Below are 21,484 nucleotides of genomic sequence, written 5' to 3'. Positions count from 1 at the left end.
TGTTAGGTCAGTTTAGCCAGAATCCTCCCTTGCCCCCGAGGTTTCCTCTTAGTAACTCTCCATGCACTGACCACTACCTCCCCAACCCTGTTCCTTGGCTATAAATTCTTACTTTTCTTTGTTGTATCAGGAGTTGAACCCAATCTCTCTCCCCTACTGCAAAACCCCATTGCAGTGGTTTCTGCACCTATCATGATAGTCCTGCATAAAGTCTTCCTTACCATTCTTTAACAAGTGTTATGAATAATCTTCTCTTTAACCTCATCCAGCCAGTAAATGACAGAGCCTGGGTATAAACCCAGGTAAGTTAACCCCAAACCCTGCACTCTGAATTACCCACTATACTATACTGCCTCACTAGCAGGTCTCTATGCTGCACAGCTCAGGAAAACCGCATAGTGTCATATACAGTAGAGTTAACCTTGTTTTATGGATTCCAGTTTCCCTTTTACACCCTAACAGTATGAGTATCTGGGACCAAGTGCAGTGGGGGAGCTTTAGAATACTTTTGCTACTGACAGACATATGTTTATGATCTAAACTCAAAATGAGAACAATGAAAGGGGTGAGTATTGATTAGACTGGATGAAAATAGCTCTCATTAATGGGGACAGCACTAAAGGAAAATTTGAAGATTGAGGAAATATGTATGGAAAACAATTCTTTAATTAAAAAGTGGTATCTGCTCAATTTTTTCTCAAAACAAAGAAGGAAAAGCAAACAAAACTCATTCGCCACAGATAATGTTCACTAAAACACTTTGCAACTTAGTTGAGTGAAAGTCACAAACCCCATATTTCTAGAATATACCCAATTTATTCTTTCCTCTTGGGATATAAAAGATAAAGACTCTCCTGACAGCACAAGTGTTTGATAAATGGATGCACACCTTGATGCTCCTTTTTCCAATGCCAGAACTTCCATTTACTAAGTTCTTATTTGACTTGGCAAAATGACTTTTCAGAAAAGCTAGAAGACTATATGCCAAAATGTTAAGAGTGTTTATTGCTGTTGTGATAGTGCAAGTGATCTTTATTTTCCTTCCTTATCTATGTTTTAAATTTTTTCTACAATAAATATATGTTATCTTTTTAATAAGAAAGAGGAAAAAAGGTTTTTGTAAAGACTTTAAAGTCCCGTCCGTAAAGAAGTCCCTGAGTCACCCTGCATTAGCCTCCTCTTCGTTGCTGAAGAGATGATTTTTTATGGACATTCTAAAGGACAGACTTTTAGATCCTGAAAAAAATGATAAGCACTCCCCTCACAAGGTGATTTATTCTTCCCAAACCTAACAGCATTTCTTACTTACCCCTAGTCTGGATTTAAGCCCTAAAATGACAGCATTTCCATTTTCTAGGAGATGTTTCCCCAGTGTGAAATTCACCCATGAGAAACAGTCCAGAAATGCCCATCCTTACAGTGGCAAGCATATAAAACTCTAAGCAAATTGCAATATTTCTAAGAAGAGAGCAAAGAGATTTCTAATCACTGTGTGTTCAATCTCATGTCATGTTTCTTATTGTAATGCCATTCATTGTGGTGGCTCATAATGTACAGTAATACATTTTACATCTACTAAATGTATTCTGGGTTTTTATTTCACAGTTCAGAAGAATAGCTTTAGAAATCCTTTTGACTCCTTTATTTGAAAACTACATTTGTGGAATGGGGTAATTAAATCCCTATAGTTTGATATAACATTACCTCTGCTATTCTAGCTCATAAAAAAGTCCCAACCATCTTCTTTCTGCTTTTGCTAGAAATGGAATTACACCACACATACTTCTGTTAATACAACTCAAAGATTTTGAGAGCCTACTCCATTGTAGTTAAACCAGAAAACTCTTTCTTTTGTACATCTTTATGGAAATTAAAATGACTGCAGAAATCTTCTGTGCTTGATGAATGTACTCTAGCTTACTTTGAGAAGAGAAAGTAAGAAGTCCTCAATGTCAGGACTTTTGAATTATGGGAAAAACTAGAGAATTGGGGAACTTAAAATGACTTAAAAATTATATATCCAATAACACACCTCCTTTGGTGCAGTTAGAATTTTTTAGGTAATGGTGAAAAGTATTTCCAGACCTGGGTATGATGTAGATAATGTCATACGTACATCACTAAAGTATGCCATCTCCTTTACTCCTTATTCAACATTGGGCAGTAGAAGAATATCTTCATTTGAAGGATGACATTTGAGACAAAAAGAGGTAATATAATTTGTTTCTTTGTGCCTAAGCTGAGCACAAGGTTAGGAAGTAACAAATCTAATACTCAAACCCAGCTGTGCTAACTTCAAGTTCAGATTCTTTTCACCACATTGCACCACACCACACATTGCACATCAAACATCCCAGACAGCATCTTCATTGAGCTCGGATGAGTGCTGAGAGATCCCAGCTGTTGACTATGGTGCTTCTGCATGGATAAAATGAAGTGTGTGCAGAGCATGGTGGGTTCAGCACCCAACTCAGCACACGAACAGAGAATGAAGAGTTACCAAGGTAGTACTATCTTTATGAGTTTCCAAATATCTAAAATAGGGTTGTGATGCTTTGTTTCTCATCTGCAATTGTATGATGGCTCTCTGAGAGCCCTAGCATACAGTTCTAAATAACAAAGAAAGATTTGAGTTGCAAAAATATATAACTATTCTAGATTGCAAATGTATGTGTTTCTGAACATAGTGGGCAATGCAGAGCTCCTGTTTGTTTTCCAATTCCAGATGACTGTGGTGTTCTCATCATAATATAAATAGATGGCAAACACCTCATAATGGCAACAACAAATATCATAAGGGAAACACGCACATATGAGTAGAACAAAACAGCCTGGGCTGAATATCAAAGTTCTCAGGACAGAATTAGTCAGCAGGAAGTGTGGCCTCAGAGCACCCAGATAGAAAAAGACCAAGAAAAGGTAGTGGTGAAAATAGTGAAAAAGGACAGAAGTTAAGGTCTATGTGACTAGTTAAAGAATTCAAGTGCTTCTTGCAAGATGCTACTACTCTTCTGTATGCACAGCAGACATAAAAGTGAAAGTAATGACTTGGAATAGATATTATTAACTTTTAATTAAGTTACTCTTAAAAATAACACACAAACTGATCATCCACACAAACATCTCAATTAAGAAAGTATAAAAGTGCATTCCTCCCAGCCCTTTGTCAGCTTTGTATCAAATGATCCAAACAGCTGAACTAGTTCAAAGACTCTACATGGAATAAATAAGCCTGAGGCTTATTTCAAGCTTTCTGTAGAGATACTAAAGTGGTCATTTTTAATGTCATCCATGTTCAGAAAGAACTACAGCTGTGCATAAGTCTTTTAGCATCCAAAGATTCCCCATCCCCAGCCAGGTAGGCAAAGACAAGAGGGACCAGGAAACAAGCTAATATCCTCAGCAGGCAGGAAAATATTAATTAGCAATTTATAAACTAAGGTTACCTTTATAATTACACTTCTAATATAAATTATAGTTGATTATTAGTTTAAGACTGACTGTACATTTCATTACAACTCTCAGCATGAGAAAGTACTGGTTATCCTGAAAATTCAAATACATGTGATTCATGACCACCAAAAGTCCCAATCAATGCAAATTCTTTTACTTGGAACAAATAAATTATTTGTTTTAATCAAGGAAAGTACAAACAGAACCCTGTATTATTAATTTCCTGACACTTCCTTCCTGCAAAAAATAAAATAAAATAAAATAGCTGATGGTCTGGTCATGTTCACAATGAATTTCACCCTTTCAAAAAAATTCTAGATTTATATCTCCTAAAATGTGTTTCTTGGAATACTAAAAGCTTGGGATGCTAATATGCATTTCATAAAAGGAGATCACTGTGACCATATAATGTATTTTCTTCCTTTTTGTGTTTTGTTTTGTTTCTAAGATTTGTATTACTTGTCAAGTGCACTCCATAGCAATCAGTATCTAAATGTTTAGGGTTCTAGCCTTGCCATTATCGGAGCTCAGATGTAGCCATGGTTCTTCCACCCTTTTCCTGGTCAGATAAAGAACCAATTTCTAATTTACGATTACAGTGTATTCTCATTTTCTCTGTCTGTCTCTTGCTGTCTCTTTCTCTTCCCCTTCTGTCTCTCTCTGTCTCTGTCTCTCTCCCCCTCCCTCATCCAGTGACATCTGTGGTTCTGCTTATAACTGTAAGCACTGGCTACCCTTTCTTTCTCGGCTGGGAGTATAAACAGCCAGACCCTCTTTGCATGGTATTTATCTTTTTCTAATATTATTTTTGATGGACAAATCATGGTTGTATATATTTTTATGGGATGCAATGTGATGTTTTGGTATTTGTATGTGACATGCATGATTAAACCAAGTTAATTAACGTGTCCATTTATCTCACTTACCTACCTACTATTTTTATGGTGAGACATTTGAAAGTTACTCTCTTAGTTATTTTGAAATATACATTATTATTGACTATAGTCATCCTTCTGTGCAATAGACCTCAAAACCTATTCCTTCTATCTATCTAAAACTTTGTACCCTTTGACCAACAATTCTCAAGTTCACTTTTTTTATACTTTAACATTTCCAAAATGGAGCTTCACCTTACAATATCAAAATTTTAGCTAGCTGAATCTTTTTCCCTCTAAAAAAAAGAGCCACTCTTAAATTAACAATATGGTTTACAACCAATGGCACCTTCAAATGAAGGAGATATGGTAAGTTTAGAAAAATAACTTTTTATCACTTTTGGAGATTCACTCCACATATTATGTTATTAAAGGTTCTAAGAAGTTTGTAATCCCAGCACTTTGGGAGGCCTAGATGGATGGATCACCTGAGGTTAGGAGTTCGAGACCAGCCTGGCCAACATGGCAAAACCCCGTCTCTACTAAAAATACAAAAATTAGCTGGGCACATGCCTGTAATCCCATCTACTCGGGGGGCTGAGGCAGGAGAATCACCTGAACCTGGAAGGCAGAGGTTACAGTGAGCTGAGATCACGCCATTGCACTTTGGCCTGGGCAACAAGAGAGAACTCCATCTCAAAAAAAAAAAAAAAAGAAAGAAAAAAAAAGAAGAAGAACACGAAGCTGTTTATTTAAGCTAGTGTTGTCCAAATATATTTGCCCATGGGTCCCTCCTTTTACAGAACTCATAATGCCATTTCATAAGGCTAACATTCCAGGAACCGGTTCTGGGAAAGACTCCTTATTCCCTCATTACCCTTAGCCAAGACTCCTCTCATCAGCATTACCGAGACCCAGTAACAGGAATCTTTCAATCAGAAACTGAAGGTAAACATGTTTCAGGGTTGACAGAACTGAATGGATCACCTAAAACTCTTGTGGAGGAAAAATTTCAACTGGGCCAGAGGCCGATTTATTCTGCTTTGGAAACATCTGTGGTGTATTCACACTGATTGCTTCCCCCACAGATGATGCACAGCTTTGTCTGTTTCAAATGCCTTTATGATATGAGAAATGAATAGACTGAATTGAAGCCATCTGCATCATAGGATGGGATGTACTGTTTGAAGAAAGATGCCCCTTTACATTTTCTAACATTTGGGGGAAGGGAAATCAATATATTTCAGGGACTAGTTCCTAAATTCATCTGATCAGTAAATTTCTATTTGTGTATTTGTATAAAAATAAATAATGTAAGTCATATGGAAAAACAGCAGACAGAAGAGGATGAGAGCAGAGACACAAAACAGAAGCAATGACGTGGCTCTCATAGATGAAAGGTCTGTTTTCAGGGCTTGAGTAAGTCATAAATACACTCATTTCATACTGCATGATATTTATCTGGTGATATCCTGTTCATCCAGTTGTTAGAAAAGCAGGCAAAGTATGGAAATAAGGATGAAAGATTACTATGTGCCTTTTGAAAGACATACTCTCCTACTGTCTAATGGATCCTCATGTCTAAAATGCCACCCACCTTTCCTGCTACCACAGTGTGGTCCTTGAACCTGCAGCATCAGCATCATGTGAGATCTGTCAGGAATGCCAAGTCTCAGGCCTCACTCCAGACCCACTCTATCAGAATCTGCATTTTAACACAATCCTCAGGTTACTTCGTATACATCACAGTTTGAGAAGCGCTGATCCAGGGGATATAATCTTTGTCTGACTTCCTATTTATTATTGATTAGGGTCCACAGACTGTAAAGTTCAATGTTAATTTGTGAAGATTGATAAATTGCAAATTATTTTGTCCACAAGACATGCAAATAATTTCTGCCCAGTAGAAAAGATAACTTCAAGGTTATGGTTTTATTGCCCTGTAGAACATTAACTATTTTGCATCTTATTTCAAGATTCTTTCCTTCAGTGACTATATATTCTTGGTCCCTCAAATTCTTCTTTGAACTAGATTTACCATCCTGCTTTTCCCTCCCTCGTTAATGGGTTTTAAATAAATCTTTGACACATGTTCAGTGCATATGTATGAGAGTCGTGTTTGTAACAGGTTTAAAGTTATAACTCAAAGGCAGCCACCTCTCTACGCGATAAGATACTTATCTCTACTGAACACTGTAATAGCTGTCTTTTCTTAGGAAAAATATTGTGCTGTCCAGAAAACAGTAACTGAGAATGTACAATGTGATATAAAGAAGAATCTAGCATGGGCTTGTCCCTCAAGGATAGTATAGTCTAAGGTAGAATTTAATTTTAGATACAAGGACAGAGAATTTGAGAGCCTTGTAGTTCTGTTTCAGCTTTTTGCAGACACCACTTGCAGCCAAAGAATCTTTTGTCTTGTTTTAGTTTTGGAATTTGAAGCCCTTCAGCATAATATGTACATTCTCCAGTTGTCCACATGCTCTGATACTCCTTATTATCTTGTATCAGGCTATTTCACACGTGTGTGCTACCTAGCTGGCCACTGAAGTAACATTTAAGTTTACAACTCCTAACATACACACTAATCTATTAAATTCACTTCCACTAGTGCTACAGTGGTAAATAGCTGGTCTCAAAACTATAACACACTCTAAGCAGCCTTTATTGGGAGTATTTTTGCATATCTATCACACACAGACCTTGGACAGCTATGATGAGTATGAAAAAGAGTAATGCTGCCACAACCAGTGGTCTTATTTATTATCCACCAGAGGGCAAATTATTTACATGTATAACAATGCACTTGAAATACATTTTCTAAGCATTGTCATCACTTTCTTCAGATACAAAAGAGTTCATTTAAATGGTTCTCAGGGCATAGAAATCATTGCCCACATTAAACAGCAGAGACAGCTTTATTCTCAAAACTGAGCATTATTAAAATGTCAAAATAAATATTCCATAGAAATATAGCAAGGAGATAGAAGAGCCATAGGCAATATAGTCTAGTACCTCGGAAAATCAGACCAAGAAGTTCAAAAGCTGCTTGGGACAAAGAGTTTGGTGGTGCCGATTAGTCCTAGTGGAGGTGGTTTTCTTCTTTAGACGGATTTGTTGACAGTACATCACAGAAAGTTATTATGTGTCTGCTTTCACTAGGCATGACTCTCTTTTTCATAAGTGCTTAAATTCACTAAACAAGGAAAAACAGGCACTATAGAAACAGAATCATTAATAATATAAATCTCACCTAGAGTCAAAGAGTAATATGGCCTGTCTCATTGTTCTGCGTAAATAGTGATTTCCATGGCTTTCCATTTGTCCTCTCTATAGATTTTTCTCCTTTGGTGCATCTCATTGCTCATTTTCCTCTACTTCTTCAGAAGACTTAATGTGAACAACTTCGAGGAAATCAGCTAATAATGCCTCTATTTCCCATCTGGCCTCGCTAGCTACCATTATCCCCCTGCCATGGACTTTTTATCCCTGCCCGTAAGACCTGAGCTCTTAATATTTTTGTTTCTGCAAGTGGGTCATTAAATTTGCCTTCTAGTTTCAGTATATGGTTTGAGGTTCATTAATATGCCTGGTGTCCAACAGGTTATATATTCCAGGGCTTACTTTGAAATTGCCTGGTTGGAATCTGTGTGTGTTTTTTTTCAAGACTATCTTCTGGCAATTTTCTATTCAGTTTGTTTTTAACTGATGGATGGTATGTGGCTCTTGAAGTCAATAGCAGTTTTAGTATCATTTCAGGAACAATCTCCCTTACCCTTCTCACACTGTGTGAGGCTATCCTCCTCCATACTCTCCACATCATACGGAAAAATCCTTCCAAATTTCTCTTTAGTCTGCAAAACACTATTCGAAGTAAATGGGCAGTCTATAGAATTGGGAAAATTTGAAACTGGAAGGTTCACGAGAGACAGAAAGTCAGAGTGAGTTGGGGTGGGAGCTAAATCAATATCAAGAAAAGAGAAATGAGTGAATCAGGCAAAACCATGGTGAGGCAAACACTCACCCCTACTCCATCCCAAATTTTTCACTGCATTTAAAGCATTTATGTTAAGTCCTTTGCAAGTTTACACTTTTTTTTAAACTTTCAAAGTCATCATAAGACTGCAGGTAGGTTGGCCTCCTTGGTGGACACTTGACCCTTCCTACCCATGACCTATATAGAGAAGACCATCTCTTCTAGCTCCTGCCCCCTATCCTGAAGCCCAGCCTCCAACACTGAACTCAGAACTCACTCACACATGGTGAATATTCAGCTAAATCCATTTCTTCTACATAACTACTCATGTACATAAATAAAAAATAATACTGACTCTGGGTTTTTTGTATTTTGGGGTACTAGACTGTGACTTTCTTAAAGAAACTACCACCTCTTTTTTTTTCCCCTGTCCCTACCTCATGGTAGCTAGGATCCTTTAGCCATTTAAAGAATACTTGGTAGTTTAAATTGGCTTTTGCAAAAAAGCAGGTACATTTCAGGGAAAGGACAATAAAAGAGAGAGGGAGAGAAAAAGAGATGGTGAAACATGATTAATGGCCTAATGTTCTCTACTAGATGGAAGTGTTTTTAGCTGTTGGAGCTCAAGCAACCCAAGGCCAAGAGTATTGGAATTATCTTAAGGAATGTAAGCTCCTAAAGAAAACTTATTCATCCTACAAATTTGCTGGCCTAGTAAAATAGATTTCAAGGTATGAGTATTTGTTTTTTCCAGAAAGTGTAAAAGTAGAAACAAAGAATAATGATCCTATAAAGATTTTGATGCCCTAATCCCCAGAACCTGTGAATATGTTATCTTTGCAGATGTTGGTGATGGCCATACATAGTGAGATGGGAAGATTATCATAAATTATCCGGTGGGCCCAATCTAATCATAGAAGCCCTTGGAAGCACAGAACTTTTCCCAGTCTTGGTCAGTGAGAGAGAGAGATGTGATGACAGAAACAAGATCAAAGAGATGCAGCGTTGCTGGCTTTAAAGAGGAATGAAGAAAGCCATGAGCCAAGGAATGCAGATGGCCCCAAAAAGGTGGAAAAAGCAACAAAACGGATCATACCCCAGAGCCCCCATAAAGGAACACATCCCTGCCAAACCAGAGAGATTATTCTGACTAAGACTATTCTTCTATTCCCTCTTTCACTCTTTTCCACTTGACTATCTTTTCTCATCTTTAAAGATTCAATACAAACTATCCTCTTAAAAAGTCTGTTTTGTTGATATAAGCTATAAATTTCCAAAAAGTGAGGAGGACAATGTCATATTCCTTATAAATGTAATTTGAATGATGAAATTAATTAGTCATAATTTGATGGACTGTAAAAATAAAGGACAATAAAACGGTATTCATGTCACTGTTTTAAAAAAAGGATTAACAGCACTCACGAGGATCCACCTACATTTACATCCATAAACTCCTGCCTTATTTCTTCTTCTCCTCTATTTAGATGCACATGTTCACATGCACACATGCACGTACCCACACACACGTCAGCTCCACACAGCCCGGCCATTGAGTATCAGTTTATGGCTATTCAAGGTCAGACAACTGAGCAATACATCTTGCTCCATGATCAAGGGTATAGGCAGAAGGGAGTCAAAGACTGAAACCAGAAAATTTCAAGGCAAGTTTGAAACACACAGAAAAGGTTCCAAAACAAGGCATTTAAAACCAGAACCAAGGTTTCAGAACTAAACAACTCATGATATGGTGGTTTTAAAATATATCCACAAATACTTTGACAATCCTTTTTCTAAATGGTGAAAACTAATTCCACTCCAGTTGAGCGTGGGTTGAAATGAGTCCCTTCTAATGAACGGAATATGGCCAATGTGAACAGCATCTGATCAAGCCACAAAAGACATCACAGCTTTCTCCTTGCTCTCACACTCTCTCATCTCTTGTGGAGGAAGCCAGTGTCCATGTCATAAGTAGCCTAAGGAGAGGCCCACACGGTGAGGAACCAAGGCCTCCTGCCAATAGCCACATGAGTGAGCCATTTTGGAAGCCAATTCCCAAACCTTCAGACAATTACAGGCCCAGCCAGCATCTTGACTACAACCTCCTGAGAGTCCCTGAGCCAGGACCACTCAGCTAAGCTGCTTTCAAATTTCCAACCATAAAAATTATGATATAATAGATGTTTGTTTTTTTAAGCTACTGAGCTTTGAGATAATTTATTATATTGTGATGGATAGCCAGTACAAATGAGATACAATCCTTATACCAGAAGTTACAAATTGGAAGTCAAGATCTAGATTCAGTCTACAAATATATTTTCTTCAGCTCAAAATGGTGGGATTTTTTTTAATAAGCCAACATTTAAAAATCATTAAATTTCATTGAGAAATCTAGATTGCCAGTCTCTCTAAAAAATTTAGGAGATCTCTAGCAACACAAAGTCCTGCATCCCATCTCTGGCAACAAGCAGTAGAAGCTGAGAACCTGCTATACAAGAGACATGCTGTCCTTGTCCACCACAGCCTATTCATCTCCATACTGATCCCAGAGGTCCTTGCCATTTAGATGGCTTCTGCATTGCTATTTATCTTTTAGTTGAGAAATATCTCCCAGTTCCTATATTTTTATCAAAAGTAGGAAACAAAAGATGTACTGAAAGGTCTGTGTGTTTTTAAGAAATCTAGGAGAAAACTTATTTCTGGGCAGAAATGAAGAATATTCCTGCATATCAAATATGCCACTGTGGTGTACCTGTGCTGAATACATACAATTTAAGATCGCATTTTTCAACCCCTGGTGGTTTTGCTCACTAGGCTAACTGACTGGTCCCTGTAGGTAATGGGTTGGCTAAAACTGCTTTTTCTCTTCCTGGGCCCTTAGAAATGGAGCTAGGGTACAGCATATGAGCATGCTAGATCTGGCTCTTCAGCATCTTAAAGGTGGCAACCAACATTAAACCTTTCCTCCCATATTGCTTGTTTTCAGAAGAACTTCAGTTTTAGGAAGATACTATAACATCCATTAAATCTTTTCCTGGTTTTGTACTTAGAATAATTTTTGAGCCTCAGTCATACTGCTTGTTGACTCGAATTATGTCTGACTACAACCATAGAATAATCAGACAGAGTTTCAGGTGCAACCCCTAGTTTATAATATATGTATACCTTTTACTATTACTAATATTTCTGTGAGAGTCAGCAAACCACAGCACACAGGCTAAATCTGGCCCACCACCAGCTTTTATAAATAAAGTTTTATTGGGACACAGTCACACTCATTTATTTACTTATCTGTTGTCTGTGGCTGCTTTCATACCACAGTGGCTAAGCTGAGTAATTCTGACAGAGACCTTACAACCCACAAACCTAATATGTTTACTCTCTAGCCCTTTATCTCTAGCTGACCCCTGAACAAGAATGATAAAATACAAATCTTTTGGTGGTCAATAAGCTGATAACTCATTGTGCTTCAAAAGAATACAACATAGGAAAAGGTAAGTTCACCATGTTTTCTCCAGAACATTTACCTGTAACTCATAGTCAATAATCCTGAAGCTTTCTTTACCTTACAAATGGACATAAATAGAACCGGTTTTAAGTTGAAAATGAACTCACCGTGGCTAGTTTCTGAACATCTTCATCTGATGCTCCCAGAGACGCCAGACCTATTTCTTGTGAAAACTGAGCAAACTTAGGATCCGCAAGTAGTGGAACATGTCCCAAGAGTTCATGGCATGTGTCTCTGACAAGAAAGACATCACAAAGACGTGTCATATAAGAAGCTTTAAATTACCACTGGTAGAACAAGACTTAAAATCCTAAATAAGACCTTGTCACTATAATTAATTAGTTACTACAGTTCATTGATGCTTGGACTTTTTAATCATTTTAATATGTCTGAAATCCCAGTGCATCTCATAATCAACAGCACTTAAAACATATGATATACAATATTTTAATAACATAAAAGCAACTACTATTTTCAAGCTCTTACTATACACCAAGTACATGGTAAGTGTTTTATTGTATGCATTATATCTTTTATTCTCAAAACAACCTTAGAGAATTAAAGTAACTTGTTAGCACAGGATCCTGTAGATCAGGGATAGGCAAACAACAGCCATGGTCCAAATCTGGTCCATTGCCTGTTTTTGTAAATAAAGTTTTATTGGAATATAGCCATGCCCATTCATTTGTGTATTATCTGTGGCTGCTTTTGACCACACTGCAGAGTTCAGTAGTTGTGACTGAGATCATAGGGCTAAAATAATTAACTAGCTGGCACTTTATAGAAAAAAATTGCTATTTCTTGCTATAGATAGTGAGGAAGGCAAAATTGGAATCCAATTTGTCATGTTTTTAAACTCTTGCTGTTAACCCTTAAGTTGCACTGCAACTCTGTTACACTTTGCCAGGTAATGGGTAACGGCAGAGGATTCTATTGTCATCATCATCAAAGTAGCTTTTCCAGTAGATGATTTATAGCTCTAATATAAGCAACTGTCTTGTGATAACACATTAGAAGAATCTCCCAGTTTTCTGCTTTGGTTAGCCTGAACTAGGTAATAGTAGAAGCCTGGAACCTCTCTCATTTGCCTGAGCTTTCATTTGGAGCCAGATAAGTGGGCAAAAGACAGGTATCTTTCACAACAACACAAGGCAGATGCCTTCCTGAGTCATTGCCATGAATAATGAACCGTTCCATGATACCAAGGTTTAATGGAATGAATTCCCCTATGGTTGTCTGGGAATGGAATGAGATGCAGGAACATTTTAAATTATTGACCGAAAAGAAACACCAATTACCTAGGTAGTAATTAAAAGATATTTTTGATTTCACTTGCACTCCTCTGAAATACATCACTTCAAAATGTGCTAGAATACAAATACCAGGTGCTACCATTATTACAATTATAAAGTATGTTGGATGGTCACACAGTTGAAGCAAATGAATGATGGTCAAGGGACAAGATTGATGCCTACATAAAACAGAAAGCATCACTCAATCACTTAATCAAAAAATCTTATTCCCACAACTCAAACCATATCCCCAACCTTGGCCAGTTACTTCATAGAGAGCAGGTTGAAAGGACAGCCAATTGAGAATAGTGGACAGGATACTGAAACAAACTCCAAATTCATCCCTTGTCAACAGTATCAATAACTTCCTTTTTTGTACATGAACTGAACTGAATTTGTTTTTTAAAAAAAAGGAATAGAGGTGGTTATTCTTCAATCACATTGCTTATGGCAAAGAAGCAGATTCACTGGATTTTAGGGTATAGGGGCATTTAAATGTAATCCAAACCCTTCATTTTACATATGAAGAAATGAAAAATAAAGAAGAGAGAGAGAATATACCGAGCTCCTACTATGTACTAAGTACTGTGCTAAATGTTTTCATGTCACGTTGGTAACTGAATCTTTCCTTACATGTTTTATAAAGGAATAATAAATACAAATAAGAGAAACTTTTTATTCCAATTTAACAAATGAGGAAGCTAAAATTTAGTAAATCTAAGAATCTTTTCCTAGGCTACCACACCTTTGGCAAAGACAGAGACAATTCCTTTTTTTTTTAAATCAGCGTCTCCGTTTGTTGCCCAGGCTAGAGTGCAGTAGTGCAATCACAGCTCATCGCAGCCTGGACCTCCTGGGCTCAAGCGATCCTCTCACCTCAGCCCCTCAAGTAGTTGGGACTATAGGTGCATGCCACCACACCTGGCTAATTTTTTGTAGAAATGTCAGGGGCAGGGGTGGGGGGGTGGTTCCTCACAATGTTGTCTAGGCTGGTCTTGGACTTCTGACCTCAAGCGATCCTCCACCTCCGCCTCCCAAAGTGCTGGGATTACAGGCATGAGCCGCTGCACCCAGCCCAGAGACAAGGTTTGAAATCAAATTTTTTGAACTCCAAAGCTACACTCTTTCTGCTCTCTGTTGTTTCAATTTGTAGATATGGTGTAAGCAAGAAAGGGGCTGGGACGTACATAGCTTAGGCCGTAGGAAGAGAGTTTAGCCAAGCTAGCTAGCAGAAGTAAAAATGTAGTCAGTATTTCCTAAGTCTCTTTTCCTCCAACTCAGTGCTTCTCAACTTTCCAAATCACTTGAGGAGCATTTTAAAAATACCGAATGGCTAGGCCCTGCCTTAGACTAATTCAATCAGGCTCCCTGAGATAAACCTGAGCATTTTTTTTTTTTAGACTCTCACCAGGTGATAATAAGATACAGCCAGGGCTGAGATTCACTGTGATAACTGATGACTTTAGGAGCTCTCCTAGCAAGCTTCAAGCAACTAGTCCTTAAAACTACACCTGAATGTGATTATGTAATTTAGAGCTGCTCAAGTTTAATTCCACTAAAATTACATCATGATACTGAAGAATAACGAAAGGTGGTGACTGAGAGGTAGATGGGTAACTAATTCGTTCTCCATGTGCATTTGATTCAGTTACAAGTCCAATAGTTCTAAGCCGGGAGTGGACCCCATGGACTCATTCTTGTGATCAATTTTTTTAAAAGATCATGCCGTCTGCACCAATATTGAAATTAAGATCAAGTAACCTACCATGGAAAAATCTGAAAACCTCCATTGTGGCTCATGATGTAAATGCTAAAGAACTCCCACTGATCCAGGCAGAAGATGTGGCAACAATAATTTTAAATTAGTCACTATATCAAATTCCAAGAAAATACTGAAGATGATGAGTATTCTCTCATTGACATAAGCAAGGTGAGCAGAAACTAAAGTAACAATTATAGTGAATGCTTACTATGAGCCAGGCACTGTGCTAAATGCTTCATAATGTAAGAAGAAAATAGGGTAGGTCAAAGCTACAGTGGTGGGAGATGCTTGGTGCAGTACAGAATTTACCTTTGAACTTGTTAAATACTTGAAGAAGGCCAATCCAAAAGACAGTCTTCTGTCTACTTAGATACTAATGGAGTCCAAAAGCTTACTGGTAGAAAGTAAAGTGAAAAGTTGGCAGTTAGGAAAGTACTAGAGATCCAAAGACATTCAGGAGTCAGTTCTCCATGGTAGAAAATGAGCTATCACCTGAGTGTTAAGACGTCATTATCAGAAACCTGTAACTCACTAGCCAACTTAAGAACCTTTAATACCATTACAATGACAAGTAATCTAACTACACATAGAAGAGGATAAAATAAATTATAAATTTGGAAGAAAAAAATCATACAATACAGCAGAGTAAGTTATATTATTTCATTAAGAATGAAAGCCTGAAGCGAGATGTCTAGCAGAATTATTAACAGAACCTCAGAGATACTCTTTGCTCTGTTATAAGTAGAAATGATCGTGCGCTATTTTGCTAGCTTGTGCCCTCTTCTCAGCTCCATTTCCACGCAGAGACCTTGAGAAAGAACTTCCCTTCAGATTCCTGAACAAAGTGTGGACACAGCATGTCATGGGGCCAAGGCTTTAAGCACCTATATTTCAAGACCAGGAACAAGTTTATTATATTTTATGTCTTTGGTGAAACTTTCTCAGAAAGAAACACCATATGGTTCTCTATCCCACTGTATTTGGCTAAGGTACATGTAGACGAAGGAAATTGAAGTGACTGGAAACTCTTCAACCAAAGAGCAAAGATTTTTAACATTACTAATAAAAGCAATTCATTAACTTTGAAAAGTTCACATTTTTTTAGATTCTCTGAGACCAGAGGACTTAGAAGCTGAAGTCACCTCCATTCTTTGGGGCAGAGAGGGGTTCCAGGCTATGGGGAGTCTGAAGGAGAATGCAGACTGCAAAGCCTTCTAACCTCTGTACCAATTAAGGTCTGTTGGGCTGAAATTATGCTATTAAACTCTATTTTACAAAGTGCAAATGCCACTGTGCTGTGTCCTGCATGTAAAGTAGTTTGAGATCCCTACTTTGGTTGTATCATCCACAGCCGAACCCCTGAGTATCTAATTATGAACAGGTTTCCGATGTGAGTTCACAACTATTGCCTTATCTCACCAGATCTCTCCGAAAAGATTCAATTATTTGGCCATAATTGCACCTGTCAGTACATGCTGCCTCCAATCTCTACATCGGCAAACTTTTCTCTCTAACTCCCATCCCTTTGATACATTTTTGCCTGAATACTGCTTTTTAGAGTCCTTTTCACAAACGTGCTCTGTTCACTGGAAATACAAGACCTTTCAAAGCTGTTAACACTGTAAAACATCATATCTCCTTTTATTTAAAAAAAGAAGAAAAAAAGCAAGAGCTGATATCAGACACTAAACTTTTGCTGCTCTAAATTGGAATCTTCTCTGATAAGCCCTGCTAGGGGATTCTAAAGCCTGAAGAAACAGATCCACAAAAGAGCCTCAGCGAAACGTCTCTGGGAAATTCTTAACTCAGTCCAAGAAAGTAGCCATCATTTTGCTATGAAGAAATAAGGGTTCTGGTTGTTAAGTTCAAATTCAAAATGAGTCTGGCATTTTTCTCCTCTTTTCAGTTTTCAAAGCTGACTCCTCACACTACGTGTCGAACAACTCCTTTTTATTTTTGTTGTAAATTATAGCCTTTACGAGGAATTGAGTGAGCATCCAACATTTGCTTCCCATCCCAAATCTGCACATCTGTCTTTTAAAACATATTTCCATAGGTTTTGTTTGCTCTAAATGACACAGAAGCCAACACTTTAGCTAAATCACGAAGAGAAGGAAAGGGAGATGAGGGGGAGAGGTGAAGACTTTGCATTAATAAAAGGAAGCAGGAGGATGAGCTGGGAGCCAAAATAGGGTGCGTTTTTCAGCTTTCACACAACAGTTGGTGGGTAAATGCAAGTAATGTGGGATAACACACTGGGATGCGTTGCAGACAGGTGACTTAGTTTGCTTTCACTGCATAAGATGATAAGGGGAATTAACTTGGTAGTGAGGCAACTTTTTCTCAGAGCTTGTTTTGAAGCCATATACAGAGTTTCTTTAGTTTAGATTATAGCATACTGTAAAATCTGACCCAGATAAGATTTTAGGCAATTCTTGTGATCACTCCTTCTTATATCCCTATCACAGTATAGCTACAAAAAGTCACCTTTTTTTTTTTTTTTAATAAAGCCAGGAACCTGGATGTTGCCCTGGAGAAAATCTTCCTTGCTTTTTCCCCTCAGGAATCACAAGGACGTGCACTGATGTTTCTCTCCTTTACTACAATTCTTTTAAGACTGGCAGATATTATAGTTGTCTTTCTTAAAATTTAGTTCATTGTGTGCCTATTTGTACCAGGTGCTATATTAGGAACTGAGGCTTAAAAGTAAATAAGGCATAATCTTAGAATAACTCCTAGCAAAAGTCACCATCTGGTTCCAGAAATAGGCAATCAAATAGCAAGTACAAACTTTCCTGATGCATAAAAAGAAACAATTTCCAGTTCTTAGAGGGACCACAGAAAGAGTGCAATGGAAATTCTGTTGGTATGTCACTAGCTCCCTACTGATATAGCTTAGATATTTGTACCCAGCCAAAATCTCACATTAAAATGTAAACCCCAATGTTGAAGGTGGGGCCTGGTGGGAGGTGACTGGATCACAGGGGTGGATTTCTCATTAATGATTTAGCACCATCCTCTTGGTGCTGTCCTCGGAATAGTGAGTGAGTTCTCCCGAGATCTGGTCATTTAAAAGTGTGTGGCACACCCCCTCCAACTCTCTCTCTCATTCTTCCTTTCGCCATGTGAAGTGTTCCCTTTTTGCCTTCCGTCATGATTGGAAGCTTCCTGAGGTCTCCCCAGCAATAGATGCCACTATGCTTCCTGTGCAGCCTGCAGAACTGCGAGCCAATTAAACCCCTTTTCTTTATAAATTTCCCAGTCTCGGGTATTTTTTATAGCAATGCAAGTATGACCTAATACACCCACCATTTCTGAAGTATTTCTTATTTCTTGAAGAAATAAGAGATATTTAACTTTCTCTCCACCTCTCCAAGTTCAGTGTAATTAAGAAAGCAATATAACACAACAGTCAAAAGCATATACCCTAGAGTCAGACCTAAGTTCATCTCTCATATTCTCGTGTAGGCAAATTACTTAGAGCAGCACTGTCCAATGGGACTGTCTGCAATGATAAAAATGTTCTGTATCTGCACCATCCAATATAATAGCCACTTGACACAGGTGTCTACTGAACACTTGAAATGTGGCTAGTGCTACTGAAGAACCAAATGTGTACTTTCATTTAATTTTAATTAACAAATGTAGATAACCACATCTTACCATATTGGACAGCACAGACATAGTGTTTTCTCACCTATAAAATGGAGATTGTAAGATTTCTTCTCTCTTACATTATTTTTTTCTTTTTTCTTTTATTGAGATGGAATTTCGCTCTTATCGCCCAGGCTGGAGTGCAGTAGCCTGATCTCGGCTCACTGCAAGCTCTGCCTCTCTCTCAGGTTAAAGCGATTCTCCTGCCTCAGCCCGCCAAGTAGCTGGGATTACAGGCACCTGCCACCACCCCCGGCTAATTTTTTTGTACTTTTAGTAGAGACGGGGTTTTACCATGTTGGCCAGGCTGGTCTCAAACTCCTGACCTCAGGTGATCTGCCCGTCTCAGCCTCCCAAAGTGCTAGGATTACAGGCGTGAGCCACCACACCCAGCCATCTCTTACATTATTAAACAATGTAGTAAGAGAATGCATTGAAAATCTTAGTTCCCATTAAGTTAGGTATTATTACTTATTATATTAAATTGTATTTATACCTAAGCCTATCATACGTGAATAAGTTTTGCCCCTTGAGAAGGTACTTTATCACTTAAAAAGGAGTAAGTTTCTCCAGGACAGAGATTAGGCCATGTTCATATTTGGGTCTGCAGTGCTTAAAAAAGCCTGGCACATAAGACATGCTCAATAACTGCTTTTTTAACTCAACTGAATAGAGCAGGTGATGATGGGGCTCTGTTGCTCCAAACAGAAGTGAATCCAAGTGAAACTCAAGTATGGTTTTCCTAATTTCCAGTGTCACATAAAGGCTTTGGACCAGAACTTGGTTTTGCTATTTTCTAGTTGTGTAACCTTAGGGAAATTACCAGACTTCTTTGAACCTTGGAATTGCCATCTGTAAAATGGTGACAATCCTGTCCACCTAATAGAGATGAGTAGGATGATGCCAGACAAACAGAATGTGTGTGGGAAATGTCTGCTCCCTCTTTCCTTCTCTCTTGTGGTGCTTCTGTGCCCATCCATAGACGCAATTCTCTACACGGTAGTAAAGAGGTATGAACAGTGATTCCTCTTTCTTGCATAAAATTCAATCATTTTGGATTTCTTCTTCTGAACTTGCAATTTAAAAATGCAAATACTCCTGGAAAAATTTCTCCCTGGTCATCTCAGTCTTCCACACCTGAAAATATATAATGAACCTCTCCCTGACTACAGAGTGCTGAAGGAATATAAATTTTGATTTGGGCCAGGTGCTTCTAGGTGCTAATTTTGGATTATGGGCTCTGCACAAGGAAAACAGAACTGGGTGCAGGGGTAGGGGAGAGTGACATAAGGAATCCTGCTTTGAATCCGCTAAAAAAAAAAAAAAAGAAGGGTGGCTGAAGCATTGAAGCTTTATCCCAAGTCACTACAGAAAACAGCCTAAAAGAACAAAAACAGGGCTCCAGCCGACACTTAGACACAATTTTGGTTTCAAACTGCACATTTTAAATAATGTATAGGATTTTTAAAAAATAGAATGTATATTGTTAGAATGCTTAAGCTCTGTAGACAAAAGGCTCTATAAGAAATCTCAGGGGTTATTTTTGCTTTAGGCACTTCACAAAACTAGACACAATATTACAATTGAAAACTTGGGAGTCCAGGTCTAGGAATGTGGCCTTGTAACTAAGGACGCACTGGAATTTTATGAGACACATTAGCCCTTCACATGAATTTGAGAGGTGCCGAGTAAGGGTGGACTTATTTGGTGTTTTTATAAAGCTTTTTTCTCTCCAAAGATCAAAGTGTTATTTCATCATCGCTCACACAGGGAGGTTAAATGGCTTGCCGACAGTCACACTGGGAGCTGAGAGTGGGGCCTGCATTTCTGGGCGAGCAGTCCTTAGGTCCTTCTGCCTGAGGACACAACAGTCTCCTATCTGCATTACTGCCCTTTGAGAAGGTACTTGATCACTTAAGAAGGAGTAAGTTTCTCCAGGACAGAGGTTAGGCCATGTTCATATTTGGGTCTGCGGTGCTTAGAAAAGCCTAGCATATAAGCTATGCTCAATACCGTAGAGAGGTGCTGTCCCCTTCTTTTTCCCAGTGAGATAGCAGATGCCTCCTCCTCTTGATAAATGGGGCAGACCAACTGTGACCTTGTGAAGATCAAAGGGGAGGGTGGGCCTCTAAGGAGTCTGGAAGTTGGGCCAAGGACTGGATGGGGCAGCACAGCACTAAGCTATATAATAGCCATAAACTGTCTTTAGGGTTCTGGCAAATCAGGGTCACCAAATAAAAGTAAGGAAGTATCCCTTTCAAGGCCAGGCACAGTGGCTCACTCCTGTAATCCCAGCACTTTGGGAGTCCGAGGTGGGCGGATCACGAGGTCAAGAGTTCGAGACCAGCCTGACCAACATGATAAAACCTCATCTATACTAAAAATACAAAAATTAGCCAGGCGTAGTGGCAGGCCCCTGTAATCCCAGCTACTCAGGAGGCTGGGGCGGGAGGATCGCTTGAACCCAGGAGGCAGAGGTTACAGTGAGCCGAGATTGCACCACTGCATCCCAGCCTGGGCAACAGAGTGGGACTCTGTCTCAAAAAAAAAAAAGAAAGTAGCCTTTTCAAATCCCTTCTACAAAATGTGCCATTGGAAAACAACAACAACAACAAAAATGCTATTCAGCTTCAGCATACAAATAAGTTTTGAGTATTTTTGTTTAGTGTTACTGATTAACAAAATAGTGGCTAAGCCCACAGGTGCTGGCATTACTCATGAAGCTCAAACCCTGACTCACATACTTACCAGCTGTGTTACCTTGGGCAATGTACTTAATCTTTCTGTGTCTCATTTCCTCATCTATAAACTCAAAATAATAATAATAACAACTCAAAGTGTTGTAGTATTAGGTGAGTTCGTCCATACATAACACTTAAAATAGTGTCTGGTGCTATTAACAATAAACCTGTGTCCAGTTGATATATAGGAGACATGTTTGCTATTCATAGTAAAAGTATTGTTGCT

At 38.4% G+C, this 21,484-nt stretch overlaps 1 protein-coding gene across 1 annotated transcript in view; it reads right to left on the bottom strand.

The window, feature by feature from the left end:
• The window catches only part of TPH2 (tryptophan hydroxylase 2), a 93,525-nt gene that overhangs the window by 26,030 nt on the left and 46,011 nt on the right, over positions 1-21,484 (bottom strand). The window contains exon 8 of the mRNA XM_055235755.2: positions 11,917-12,043. Within this exon, the coding sequence (XP_055091730.1) occupies positions 11,917-12,043 (127 nt within the window). The remainder of the gene's footprint in view (positions 1-11,916; positions 12,044-21,484) is intronic.

The sequence above is a fragment of the Symphalangus syndactylus genome, chromosome 13, assembly GCF_028878055.3.
Source record: "Symphalangus syndactylus isolate Jambi chromosome 13, NHGRI_mSymSyn1-v2.1_pri, whole genome shotgun sequence".
Taxonomy (NCBI): domain Eukaryota; kingdom Metazoa; phylum Chordata; class Mammalia; order Primates; family Hylobatidae; genus Symphalangus; species Symphalangus syndactylus.
This window is presented reverse-complemented; position numbering and strand designations above follow the sequence as displayed.